Source organism: Watersipora subatra, chromosome 4 (genome assembly GCF_963576615.1).
Source record: "Watersipora subatra chromosome 4, tzWatSuba1.1, whole genome shotgun sequence".
Taxonomy (NCBI): Eukaryota; Metazoa; Bryozoa; class Gymnolaemata; order Cheilostomatida; family Watersiporidae; genus Watersipora; species Watersipora subatra.
In genome coordinates, this window is record NC_088711.1 from 48582362 (window position 1) to 48597086 (window position 14725).

At 39.3% G+C, this 14725-nt stretch overlaps 1 protein-coding gene across 1 annotated transcript; it reads right to left on the reverse strand.

Moving 5' to 3' along the window:
* Positions 1-1572: 1572 nt before the first annotated feature.
* Positions 1573-2659, reverse strand: LOC137394314 (uncharacterized). Its single transcript, XM_068081033.1, has 3 exons — positions 2570-2659; positions 2078-2291; positions 1573-1817 (listed from the first exon to the last, which is right to left on the reverse strand). Exons 1-3 carry the CDS (start codon positions 2657-2659, stop codon positions 1573-1575), a joined length of 549 nt encoding a protein of 182 aa, XP_067937134.1.
* Positions 2660-14725: the final 12066 nt, after the last annotated feature.

Sequence of the window (14725 nt, forward strand, 5' to 3'; positions counted from 1 at the left end):
CCATAGTCTGGCTGAGTGACTTTGTAGTATAATAGGGGTAAGTATCCTTACCTCAATACTAGCTAGGAAAACTGTCCTTTTCTGTAACCTATAGCCCACTTTGGCCGGGACTTTTACAGCCACCTTTAAAGGCAGGCCTACGAGCCGCTGCTTTCAAAGCAGGCTCTATAACACCCACCGATACCCCCACTTTTAAGTAGTGGTGCCGACTTGCTCGGCCTTGGGCTACTTCTATAGCCTCAGGGTGGTCTTAGCCAGCCTCGAGTCAACTATATCTGTTGCTTCTAAAGCAGGACCAGGTATCAGAGGCCCGACCATCTCGTGCAAGATCCTGACAACCTCAGCCCAGGCTTTTTGCAAATGGGGAGTCCGGGCCGACATACTCCAGACTGCCAACTGTTTAATGTCGGTGGTTCTTGGTAAAACTCTGGCCAGGCCTTGAGTTGACCGTGTCCACCACTTTAAAAGCAGGATTGGGTTTCAGAGAGCCAACCATCTCCTGTGTAGTCTTAGTGGTTCTAGCCAAATTTCCTTGCAAATGTTGAATCTGGCTTGGCATACTTTAGGCCGCCACCTGCTCAATGCCGTGTTTTTCGGAGAGCCGAGACTTTGGCCGACCTCGAGTCGACCGTGTCCGCCACTTTCAAGGCAGAATCGGGTCTCAGAGAGTCAACCGGCTCCCATGTGGTTCTGGTAGTCCCAGCCCAGTTTCTTCGTGAAAAAGGAGCCTGGCTTGGCATCCCTCGGCTTATCATTTGCTCAATGCCGGGGATCCAAGTGTGACCTTGACCGGCGTTGAGTCAACTGTGTCCGCAAATTTTAAGAAAGGACCTGGTCTTAGAGCCCGGCCGTTTTATGTGCAGTCCTGGCGATCTAGGACAGAGCTTAATTTCTGTCAAAGTTGTTAGGTTTGTTTCCTATCATCTTCTTCTAGGTGGTTTTCTCCCAGGGAGGGAACTTCTGGCTTTTTTTAGCCGGTTCATGTTCAAGACTTCAGTTCACTTTGGACTATAATGGGTTCAGTAGCAGATTCTACAGCCGTGGCCCTTGACCGTTTTCAGGCAGGAGTTTTTTATAACTGCGGCACTGTCTTTGGACGTGTTCCTGTCTTCAACACTTCCAACAGCCCAGAAAGGGTTTCTCTGTGTCATGCTTGGAAGAGGAAGTTAGTCCAGCCTTTAACTCCTTGATCTGTTCTGTCAGCTTCTTAATGAGTAGCACCAGATGTCTTAGCTCCGAGGTCTGGACTGGCTTGGCCTCCACCACCTCTTCTTCTGGCTTTCGCAGCATTCTAAGTGGTCACGCTGTGAGGAACTTTTCTGGCTTTATTATCAAAAACTCTCTTCCGGCTCTTACGGCATCAGCTAAAGTTGGTATTGGCACGGCCAGTAAGTGTCATTAGCAAGCTGCATCGTTCAAGGAGTTTGTAAAATGCTCCTTGGCCTGATTCCTCCTAAATTGCTCCAGCAGCTCCGTGTACTCGATGCATACTAATCTTTTAGTTTTTATTGCATGATCCTGCAATGAGGTTTGGCTAAACTTCGTTTGAGGGCTGAGTTTGACCTGTGCCAGTCAAGTGGACAGCTCAAACCAGGCCAGGATGGCCCAGTTTGAGCTGTCAAAGAACACATAGTCTGCAAACTTTTCTTCATCATCTGTTGGTGGGAAAAGAGCCCGAATCTTAGATACCAAGCAGGCAGGTAGAGGCCGTCGCTCACCGCGACGAATTTGCGGCATAAGCCAAAACACAAGATTGCAGCATGCACACAACTTTTTCCGAGCATTTGGCGATAGCTCTCCAAAATGGAATAGATTATCTACCAAAACAATTATTGAAAAACAATAATTGCTGATCATCAAAATAATCTCGATCTTTATATAATAAAATCATAAAACTAATACACTCTTTACTGTAGTAAGTGTACAAGCCAAATATAACAGTTCTCTCTGTGTTCCACGAGTTCAGAATATGTGTGTTCAACCGATGCATTAAATGTGTAACACAAGAAGTGTAGATAATGCTTGACACACTCGCATAGCTTTGGTGATGTTGGCATTAAATGAAAATCCAACTCACTATGATATCGCAGGTAATTATTCCATCGCAACTCAAGGGGTGCAGGCACCATAGGTTCGTCCACACCAGGATGCATACACAAGCATTCATGCTCTTCGCGGTCATGGAGATGATGCACAAACTCAGCATCACGGCAGCGCAAACATTCAGGAAGAGATGGCATGTCTTGACAGCGCTTGCAGACACACCATTCTGTAGCTGGTGGTATTAGCTCCTAAAGAAATGAACAGATATGTCTATGCAACCATAGCTAATACATCAGGTCGATGTCATCCAACAGTATATCAGTGCAGCACTAGATTTAAAATCAATATTAAAATTGTTAATGTTGTCATTCGAGAAAAATCTGTAATTATTTTTTCGCAATATGAAGCAATAATTATCATCATTACAATCATATATATATAATAATATTTGTTCTATCACTTTCTAGCTAATACCATTACCACTAGCTAGCTTGGCACATAAGAGCTGGCTAGTGGCAGTGCTTACTTGCTGGGAGGTTTGATTCTGTTGAGGGTCTTCTTGAGATAGAGCGTCAGGCTCAAAACGCCAGGGTCTTAACTCCTCAGAATTTGACATTTCTATGATCGCAACTCAGACATGCACACATACGTTGAATTGTCGGACGGAATGGCCAAGCTGAAACTGTAAAGTAGCAAGCAGCTATATTTGATATGGGGTCTTAGGTAAAACCCGAGGTGTTTGTCATAAACTATTGCTACGAGAAGTTTTATATTGAGCTTTTTATTGGCCTTTCAATTCACGCGAGAACATCACATGACAAGACAATAACCAAAATCCGTGGATACATCATTGAAATCAAGAGATTCCAATCTACGGCGGCTTTTCGTTTTTGAGCTTTTAAGAGCTTGTAATCACATTTTCACCTATTTGGCATCTACAACACAACAGAGTAAGACATGGCAAATCTTGTGATACCAAATAACTGTGATGTGAATTTTGTTGCAAGTCAACCTTTAAAGTCTGTCTCATCTTTTACAATTGAATACTTTTAATTTTTCACACTCACTGAGGATGTCTACCACTGAGTCATCTCTTCTATCATACATTATACAATTTGTTGAACTCTCCTGTTTTATAATTTTTATTTGCAGCCTAGCCTCTCTAACAGGTCTAACCGAGTTTCATCTCTTCACAAATAACTTCTCTGAAGGACTCCCAGAAGCAGTCTGCAGGCTCACCAGCCTTACAACCCTTAAGATCTATGATAACAAACTCACAGATCTACCAGACGGGTAAAGTACTTATAAAATAAAAGCGATTTTTTTAATTATTGGCTTTTGATTTTGATAAACTACCACAACTACAAAAACATCTATTTTATTCACCTAATTTCAAATTTTTAGTTAATGTAGTAGTCATCAAATCTGAACTGTTTGACAAAAAATTTGTGTAAACAGGTGATCAGTTGAAAGTCATATTATAGCAGGTGTAAACAGATGATTTATTGAAAGACATGTTATAGCAGGTTTTAACAGGTGAGCAATTGAAAGACATGTTATAGCAGGTTTAAACAGATGATCTATTGAAAGACATGTTATAGCAGGTTTAAACAGATGGTCTATTGGAAGTAATAGCATGGTGAGCTAAGAAAAGTACTGATACACTAACATCATTTTTACTTTAATGCTTAAAAGACCTGAATGTCTGTAGCAATGGAAAACCTACATCAGATACTGTTTGTGTTTAATTGCAGCCTGAGCAGACTCACTCAGCTAGAGGTTTTGGACACCTCCGTTAATAATATGGAGAATGTTCCAAGATGTGTGTTCAAGTTAACAAATTTGAAAAAGCTTACAATCGGTTCAGAAAAGTTGAAGAAGATTGGTAAGGAGATCCTGAGTCTGACACACCTCACTGAATTGGAACTCAAAAACTGTTTGTCACTAGAGGACCCTCCATTCGATGTTTGGCCAGGTGGTCTCACAGCAATCATAAACCATTATGAAACTCCTGAAAGCTGCAGAGCACAGAGTTCAGTACACAATTCAGGTACACAATTTACATCAGAATCTGAGAGCCAATCATTTACCATTAAAGCCTATCATAAGATGCCAATTTTTTTGAACGCTTTGAATTTATCTGTCCTTGAAAATTCATATCTCATTTTGATTTAAACTCAGTTTATATATAATTTATATACATACTGGCTAAATGTTTAGTTTTGCTCAGGGAATAAAAAAATCATTGTGCATAAAATCTTTATTGATTTATCATATAACAACAGTCACCATCATAAATAAACATGCGGTAAGTTTTCTGTGCAACGATGATTTTTATTCCCTGAGCAATGCTGGACATTTGGCTAGTATGTTTATAAGGTATATATAAACTGATTTTAATTTGAAAATGAAATTTAAATTTTTAAGGCTAGATAACTTCAAAGTGTGTTGGGTTCAAAGTTCAAACTAACTTTCAAAGTTCATATCATGAGAAAAGTGTTTTGTGCAGTTCTAATAAATTAGAAGAAACAATAAAGGAACTGTAAAGCTGTTTAAGTTTAAATGTGAAATAATTAGCAATAATGGCTAAATAAAGTCTGTTTAGCTATGATTACAATAAAAAATGATATGGAAATGATACAAATTGTACAAACTAAAAAACAAAATAAAAAGTATCATTTTGCTGAATTAATAATAACAAATAGGGCAAAGAAGTGTGTATAAAAAAATTACTATACAGTAACTTTAATGTATTTAGTGATTATGATCCGCAATACAATGTACTATTACGCAGTACATGTACTTCCTCCATGTACTTCCATGAGTTGTTATACTTTTGAGACAGACGTATAACAAAAACTTTGAATTTAACTTAAATGCGTTTAGCTTTCTAAATACATAGGCCTGCTTAAAGCAATGTTTTAGTATGCATTTTACTAAATTTTGGTTTTTTCATCATCTAACATTTTATCACCGCCTAAAGTTTTATCGAATAAGAGATAGCGAGCATCGTATCTTTTACAAGAGTTGTGAGAGAAATTTCAGCGAATAGCATATTGGCCTTTTTATTATTTTGACATAGCCAGTACAAGGACTGCAAAATTTTACATCCGAGAAGGTTTTTTGTGGATATTGTATGGTAGAGAAAATCAAAAAGATGTTTGTCCTCGTATGGCAAGGATGGAAAAATATCATGCTCCATATTGTATGGCAAAAAAACTCTCATAATAGGGACATCGTAATTTGATGGCGCACGGTATTAACTAGTAATTTAGCGTGCGCAGTCGCGGAAAGGATAAACAGTATATGGTAAGAGCAAAGAATGCAATAAGAACAGCGTAACCTTGTGATTAGGCGCACGTGTTTGCAAACATGCGGTTGCATTCTTCATGAGCTCAAATCCAGAGAGAAGGTAGTTTTCTGTTCCTCAAACTTTATCGCTCTGACTGAACAGACGAATGACACACTTTGAGATTTATATATATATTTAGATTACAGTATATATATATATATATATATATATATATATATATATACTAGTTGACTGCATGACATTGCACAGGTAATAAAACAGTTTTTGCACAAAAAGTTTATTGTTACTCACAATACACAGGTCTACCATTCTAACTTTTAAATAAAGGTGTTTATTTATTTCTTTGTTTGTTTAGTAAATGCAGGATTTAAATGTTTGAAAGCTCAAGACAAAGCTAAAACAGATTGTTGAAAAACATTTTTTACTTCTTATGCTACACCCTTGTTCAAGATTTAAAACACCTTATAAACCACAGCGGGTAATGTTGTTGTAGGCTAAGTTTCTTGACTCAATGAATTTAAGTAACTTAAGCTAGTAACTTAAGCCAGTCTAAATACTTACTATAATAAGAGTCATATCCGAAGCTGTCTGAAGCCAGCTTGTGTTTATAATTATGCTTATGATCAATTATGCATCTTTAAGTGTGCTGGTAGTAACTAATAGTATATTCGCCAGGGCTGCATAAGTATGTGCACAATTATTCTATAGTATGGGCAAAGAAAGCTTAGCATAGTGGCAAAGTTCAGATCTAGTGCAAAGTAGATTTTTCATTTCTATATTACAACATTACAACAATAAACTTAGCCAATTGCAACTAAATTAATTACCACTGTTTATAAGCTGTTGTAATTCTTGAGCAAACGTGTAGCACATGAAGTTAAAAACATTCTTCACGAATTTGTTTTAGCAGAGCTTTGAGCTTTGAAATATTTGAATTACGCATTACCCGTACACATGAAAAAGTAGACAAACACCTTCATTTAAAAGTTACATTGGTAAATGTTGTATATGTTAAAGGAAAATATTTTTTCTATGCAAAAATCTTTTTCATAACTCGTGCAATTCTAGTAGTAAACAAAATTGTTTAAGTTGTCCAAGTTTTGTTCCAAACAAAAGCACCATCATCGGCATTCAAAGCATCTATTAGAATGTGAAAAGTCATAAAATAGGATTAAGGTATAAAAATAATGTTTACATTGTAGGGACAACCCCTGAACAACCGACCCCTGATGATGGTAAGTTTAACAATCTCAAGTATATTTTACTAGTAAGTAGAACCTTTTTTAAACCACTTTGATTAAAATGGCTATAGGAAGAAAAGTTCAAACTTTTCAGATTTTTGTTAGCACTCAATGTAAAGTCTGTTAAATAGATAATGATATTGCATGAGCAGAATCAGAATTGAACTCTGGCCTATTATAACTTGAAGCTGTAAACAACGGAGCCCACTTATTGCTAAACTCTGAGTCACTAGTTCTGCAGACAGGCAAATAACCACTACGCTAAGCTTCCTTCATCTGTAATACGGAATAATTGTACACATGCTTATGCAGCACTTACGAACATACTATTGGTTACTATGGGAACGCTTAAAGATGCATAAAGATTTCAACTGGCTTAAGTTACTAGCTTAAGTTACTCAAGTTCATTGGGTAAAGAAACTACATTACCTGCTGCTATGGTTTATAACCTGTTGTAGAGCTAGAACAAGTGCATAGCATAAAAAGTGAAAAATGGTTTTCAGCAACTTGTTTTAGCTATGATTCTAGCTTCCAAATATTCAAATTACGCATTGGCCTGACACATACAGAATTAGACAAACACCTTCATTAAAACTTTAGAATGGTAAATGTTGTATGTGTTAAATAAAAATATTTTTTTCATGGGAAAATTTTTTTTCATAACTGTTGCAATGTTAGTAGTAGATAAAATATTCCAAGATGTTCAAGTTTGGATCTCAAACTAAAAGCACCATCATCGGTGTTGCTGTTCAAAGCAACTATTAACATGTCAAAAGTCACAGAATAGAATTCAGGAATAAAAATACAGTTTAAATTGTAGAAACAACAATGCCTGAACAAGCGACCCTTCATGAGGGTAAGTTTAAAAATCTCAAGTACGTTGTTTGTAAGTAGAGTTTTTCCAAACCATTACCATGAAATAAATGGCTACAAGAAGAAAAGTTCTATATTTTCAGGTTTTTGTTTGCACTCAATGTTAAGTGTAAAAATAGATAATGATATTGCATGAACACAACCAGAATTGAACGCTGGCCTATTTTAATTTGACGCTGTGAATATAAATTAATAAGTCAAATCAATTTCAAAATCATAACTTGATGACCTGTAATTGCAGGCACTGTTGGTCAAAGAATACATGAGGCAAATGATGATTCTCCTAATCCGGACGAGTAAAGACCAGCCACGGTATAAATAACTTTTTACTCTAACTCATCAAGTTTTGAAAACTTTATTATGCTTTAAAAAAGTTTAGAAGAAAAAGGCTTTAAGACTTTTGGTCATTTGAAATTGAAAGCTCATCGAGCTTCATCTGCAAATTTATTCTAGACTGAATATTAAATTAAATACACAGCAGTCCCTAGTTGGGTGGAGACTAAATACACAGCAGTCCCTAGTTGGGTGGAAACTAAATACACAGCAGTCTCTAGTTGGGTGGAGACTAAATACACAGCGGTCCCTAGTTGGGTGGAGACTAAATACACAGCAGTCTCTAGTTGGGTGGAGATGAAATACACAGCAGTCGTTAGTTGGGTGGAGATTAAATACACAGCAGTCTCTAGTTGGGTGGAGACTAAATACACAGCAGTCTCTAGTTGGGTGGAGACTAAATACACAGCAGTCCCTAGTTGGGTGGAGATTAAATACACAGCAGTCTCTAGTTGGGTGGAGACTAAATACACAGCAGTCTCTAGTTGGGTGAAGACTAAATACACAGCAGTCTCTAGTTGGGTGGAGATTAAATACACAGCAGTCCCTAGTTGGGTGGAGACTAAATACACAGCAGTCCCTAGTTGGGTGGAGACTAAATACACAGCAGTCCCTAGTTGGGTGGAGATTAAATACAGAGCAGTCACTAGTTGGGTGGAGACTAAATACACAGCAGTCTCTAGTAGGGTGGAGATTAAATACACAGCAGTCTCTAGTTGGGTGGAGACTAAATACACAGCAGTCTCTAGTTGGGTGGAGACTAAATACACAGCAGTCTCTAGTTGGGTGAAGACTAAATACACAGCAGTCTCTAGTTGGGTGGAGATTAAATACACAGCAGTCCCTAGTTGGGTGGAGACTAAATACACAGCAGTCCCTAGTTGGGTGGAGACTAAATACACAGCAGTCCCTAGTTGGGTGGAGATTAAATACAGAGCAGTCACTAGTTGGGTGGAGACTAAATACACAGCAGTCTCTAGTTGGGTGGAGATTAAATACAGAGCAGTCACTAGTTGGGTGGAGACTAAATACACAGCAGTCTCTAGTTGGGTGGAGATTAAATACAGAGCAGTCACTAGTTGGGTGGAGACTAAATACACAGCAGTCTGTAGTTGGGTGGAGATTAAATACACAGCAGTCCCTAATTGGGTGGAGACTAAATACACAGCAGTCTCTAGTTGGGTGGAGACTAAATACACAGCAGTCTCTAGTTGGGTGGAGATTAAATACACAGCAGTCCCTAGTTGGGTGGAGACTAAATACACAGCAGTCTCTAGTTGGGTGGAGACTAAATACACACCAGTCTCTAGTTGGGTGGAGACTAAATACACAGTAGTCTCTAGTTGGGTGGAGACTAAATACACAGCAGTCTCTAGTTGGGTGGAGACTAAATACACAGAGCAGTCACTAGTTGGGTGGAGACTAAATACACAGCAGTCCCTAGCTGGGTGGAGACTCAATACACAGTAGTCCCTAGTTGGGTGGAGACTAAATACACAGCAGTCTCTAGTTGGGTTGAGACTAAATACACAGCATTCTCTAGTTGAGTAGAGATTAAATACACAGCAGTCCCTAGTTGGGTGGAGACTAAATACACAGCAGTCTCTAGTTGGGTGGAGACTAAATACACATCATTCTCTAGTTGAGTAGAGATTAAATACACAGCAGTCCCTAGTTGGGTGGAGACTAAATACACAGCAGTCTCTAGTTGGGTGGATACTAAATACACAGCAGTCCCTAGTTGGGTGGACACTAAATACACAGCAGTCTCTAGTTGGGTGAAGACTAAATACACAGCAGTCTCTAGTTGGGTGGAGACTCAACACAGAGCAGTCCCTAGTTGGGTGGAGACTAAATACACAGCAGTCCCTAGTTGGGTGGAGACTAAATACACAGCAGTCTCTAGTTGGGTGGAGACTCAACACAGAGCAGTCCCTAGTTGGGTGGAGACTAAATACACAGCAGTCTCTAGTTGGGTGGAGACTAAATACACAGCAGTCTCTAGTTGGGTGGAGACTAAATACACAGCAGTCTCTAGTTGGGTGAAGACTAAATACACAGCAGTCTCTAGTTGGGTGGAGACTCAACACAGAGCAGTCCCTAGTTGGGTGGAGACTAAATACACAGCAGTCTCTAGTTGGGTGTAGACTAAATACACAGCAATCCCTAGTTGGGTGAAGACTAAATACACAGCAGTATCTAGTTGGTTGGAGACTAAATGTACAGCACTCCCTAGTTGGGTGGAGACTAAATACACAGCAGTCTCTAGTTGGGTGGAGACTAAATACACAGCAGTCCCTAGTTGGGTGGACACTAAATACACAGCAGTCCCTAGTTGGGTGGAGACTAAATACACAGCAGTCTCTAGTTGGGTGAAGACTAAATACACGGCAGTCTCTAGTTGGGTGGAGATTAAATACACAGCAGTCCCTAGTTAGGTGAAGACTAAATACACAGCAGTCTCTAGTTGGGTGTAGACTAAATACACAGCAATCCCTAGTTGGGTGGAGACTAAATACACAGCAGTCCCTAGTTGGGTGGTGACTCAACACAGAGCAGTCCCTAGTTGGGTGGAGACTAAATACACAGCAATCCCTAGTTGGGTGGAGACTAAATACACAGCAGTCTCTAGTTGGGTGGAGACTAAATACACAGCAATCCCTAGTTGGGTGGAGACTAAATACACAGCAGTCTCTAGTTGGGTGGAGACTAAAAACACAGCAGTCCCTAGTTGGGTGGACACTAAATACACAGCAGTCCCTAGTTGGGTGGAGACTAAATACACAGCAGTCCCTAGTTGGGTGAAGACTAAATACACAGCAGTCCCTAGTTGGGTGGAGACTCAATACACAGCAGTCTCTAGTTGGGTGGAGACTAAATACACAGCAGTCTCTAGTTGGGTGGAGACTAAATACACAGCAGTCCCTAGTTGGGTGGACACTAAATACACAGCAGTCCCTAGTTGGGTGGAGACTAAATACACAGCAGTCTCTAGTTGGGTGAAGACTAAATACACGGCAGTCTCTAGTTGGGTGGAGATTAAATACACAGCAGTCCCTAGTTAGGTGAAGACTAAATACACAGCAGTCTCTAGTTGGGTGTAGACTAAATACACAGCAATCCCTAGTTGGGTGGAGACTAAATACACAGCAGTCCCTAGTTGGGTGGTGACTCAACACAGAGCAGTCCCTAGTTGGGTGGAGACTAAATACACAGCAATCCCTAGTTGGGTGGAGACTAAATACACAGCAGTCTCTAGTTGGGTGGAGACTAAATACACAGCAATCCCTAGTTGGGTGGAGACTAAATACACAGCAGTCTCTAGTTGGGTGGAGACTAAAAACACAGCAGTCCCTAGTTGGGTGGACACTAAATACACAGCAGTCCCTAGTTGGGTGGAGACTAAATACACAGCAGTCCCTAGTTGGGTGAAGACTAAATACACAGCAGTCCCTAGTTGGGTGGAGACTCAATACACAGCAGTCTCTAGTTGGGTGGAGACTAAATACACAGCAGTCTCTAGTTGGGTGGAGACTAAATACACAGCAGTCCCTAGTTGGGTGGACACTAAATACACAGCAGTCCCTAGTTGGGTGGAGACTAAATACACAGCAGTCTCTAGTTGGGTGAAGACTAAATACACGGCAGTCTCTAGTTGGGTGGAGATTAAATACACAGCAGTCCCTAGTTAGGTGAAGACTAAATACACAGCAGTCTCTAGTTGGGTGTAGACTAAATACACAGCAATCCCTAGTTGGGTGGAGACTAAATACACAGCAGTCCCTAGTTGGGTGGTGACTCAACACAGAGCAGTCCCTAGTTGGGTGGAGACTAAATACACAGCAATCCCTAGTTGGGTGGAGACTAAATACACAGCAGTCTCTAGTTGGGTGGAGACTAAATACACAGCAATCCCTAGTTGGGTGGAGACTAAATACACAGCAGTCTCTAGTTGGGTGGAGACTAAAAACACAGCAGTCCCTAGTTGGGTGGACACTAAATACACAGCAGTCCCTAGTTGGGTGGAGACTAAATACACAGCAGTCCCTAGTTGGGTGAAGACTAAATACACAGCAGTCCCTAGTTGGGTGGAGACTCAATACACAGCAGTCTCTAGTTGGGTGGAGACTAAATACACAGCAGTCTCTAGTTGGGTGGAGACTAAATACACAGCAGTCTCTAGTTGGGTGGAGACTAAATACACAGTAGTCTCTAGTTGGGTGGAGACTAAATACACAGCAGTCCCTAGTTGGGTGGAGACTCAATACACAGTAGTCCCTAGTTGGGTGGAGACTAAATACACAGCAGTCTCTAGTTGGGTTGAGACTAAATACACAGCATTCTCTAGTTGAGTAGAGATTAAATACACAGCAGTCCCTAGTTGGGTGGAGACTAAATACACAGCAGTCTCTAGTTGGGTGAAGACTAAATACACATCATTCTCTAGTTGAGTAGAGATTAAAAACACAGCAGTCCCTAGTTGGGTGGAGACTAAATACACAGCAGTCTCTAGTTGGGTGGATACTAAATACACAGCAGTCCCTAGTTGGGTGGACACTAAATACACAGCAGTCTCTAGTTGGGTGGAGACTAAATACACAGCAGTCTCTAGTTGGGTGAAGACTAGATACACAGCAGTCTCTAGTTGGGTTGAGATTAAATACTCAGCAGTCCCTAGTTGGGTGAAGACTAAATACACAGCAGTTTCTAGTTGGGTGGAGATTAAATACACAGCAGTCCCTAGTTGGGTGGAGACTAAATACACAGCAGTCTCTAGTTGGGTGGAGACTAAATACACAGCAGTCTCTAGTTGGGTGGAGACTAAATACACAGTAGTCTCTAGTTGGGTGGAGACTAAATACACAGCAGTCCCTAGTTGGGTGGAGACTCAATACACAGTAGTCCCTAGTTGGGTGGAGACTAAATACACAGCAGTCTCTAGTTGGGTTGAGACTAAATTCACAGCATTCTCTAGTTGAGTAGAGATTAAATACACAGCAGTCCCTAGTTGGGTGGAGACTAAATACATAGCAGTCTCTAGTTGGGTGGAGACTCAATACAGTGTAGTCTCCAGTTGGGTGGAGACTCAATAGACAGCAGTCTCTAGTTGGTTGTAGACTAAATATACAGTAGTCCTTAGTTGGGTGGACACTAAAAGACTATGACATAAAATGTGTACTCTGCTTAAGATTATTATAGAAAATTTCAAACAAAGTATTTATATTCTGTTACTTGTCAACGGTTGAACAATGACAAACTTACCTGACCAAAATTGTGAATAAAGTTCATCTTGGACTTGTGCACTTTTGCAGTGCATATGTTATGCAGTTAAAGAAATTAAAGTTATATTTTTCAATTGTTAATCATATAATAGCGTAGATGCACAGCAAACAGTTTATTAATCCAGTATGACCAAGTGTTTATAAATTGTTGTAAGTTATGATATTTTCTGGATTTTGTGTGTTTTCATAATTCATCCTGAATTGTTTTAGGATTAAATTAGAAAACAGGAGACCCTAACTTTTTGTAGCCTGAGAGTTGTTGGGAGTTATCAACCTTTTAAAGAGACTCAAGCTCCCTTCATGAGTAAATCAGCTGATACCATCAATACTCAATATGTACATCATTCATATAATTGTCTAAGATAGTTTTCGTTGTTTTTTTATTTTTAACGGTTTTTTGAGTAACCTTGGTCATAAAACATATGAGGCTTTTTTTAAATCATCTAATATGCTGCACTCACAGTAAGCACTATGTTCCTTCAGGCAAAAAAACAGGTATTTTGCCAGCAAACCAAATTATAGAAATATTTTGAATTCAACACCGGTGTTTGTTTGCATTTCCTTTTTTAATCAGCGTAAGATATTATTTTGTTGCTAAAGCCCTCTGTCTGACAGATTAAAAATTTCTGCTTGAACTTTTGATTTCATTATATTATATAATCATAGCTTCAATTTATATTTTTAACTTAATATTTGACTACTTATTTATTCTTACTATTAATGTTGCCAACACAATTGTGTAACTTTTAGTGGTTTTTGAATTTTTCATACAGATTACTATGCATATTTGCTATGATGGATGCACGCTGCTGTGTGTAGTACACAATAAACTACTTTGCTGAGATAATGTTCTATCTTGTGACACTGCTTAATAATGACTCACAGTTGTACAGTTGTTTACTGCACGCGCTGATGCTGGTGGAAGTTCACTCTTTTCAGGGTAGCATATGTACACCAAGTAACTAGGAAAAGGGGAAATTTTCAAAGATAGTATTTTGCTTTGCAACAAATATACATGTAAAACATTGCCTCAGCTTTGCCACTTATAATAAGAATGCATTCATTAGATTTTATTCTGTTGCATTAGATATTTTGCATAAACTAAATGCTGAAACTAAATTTAACAATGGTAGAAAAAGTAACGCCGGGTAAGCCTTCTGACCGGATTGTTGTGGTAATCTAAAATAATGGATGGTACGATTCAGAGAACTTTGGAACCATACTAACTTGTAAAAAAGCTCACTTTGGCTTAAAGATCTATTTGAGACTGTAACATCTAATTTGGTGAGTTGTATCCTCCTGTATATCATCATATAGAGCACGCAACTTCAATTTGTTAAACAATTCACATGGTTATAGAAAGTGAGGTGAAACTATGCTCACCTATGCCATCGCAGGACATGGTGCTGAGAGAAGGAGGGTGAGAGAGAGAGAAAGAGAGAGAGATAATGGCCTCAAATGAACTAGTTAAGTAGCCATGTCATTATTTATAACATAGAGGAAGACATAACAAACGCCGTGATGGAATTATTTAATATTTAGAAAGATTGCTGAAGAATCATTCTCCCTGAATGGGATCGAATGGCGATAAGAAAACAACAACCCAGTTGATGTCCTAAAATGATGGTGGGTGTTCATAT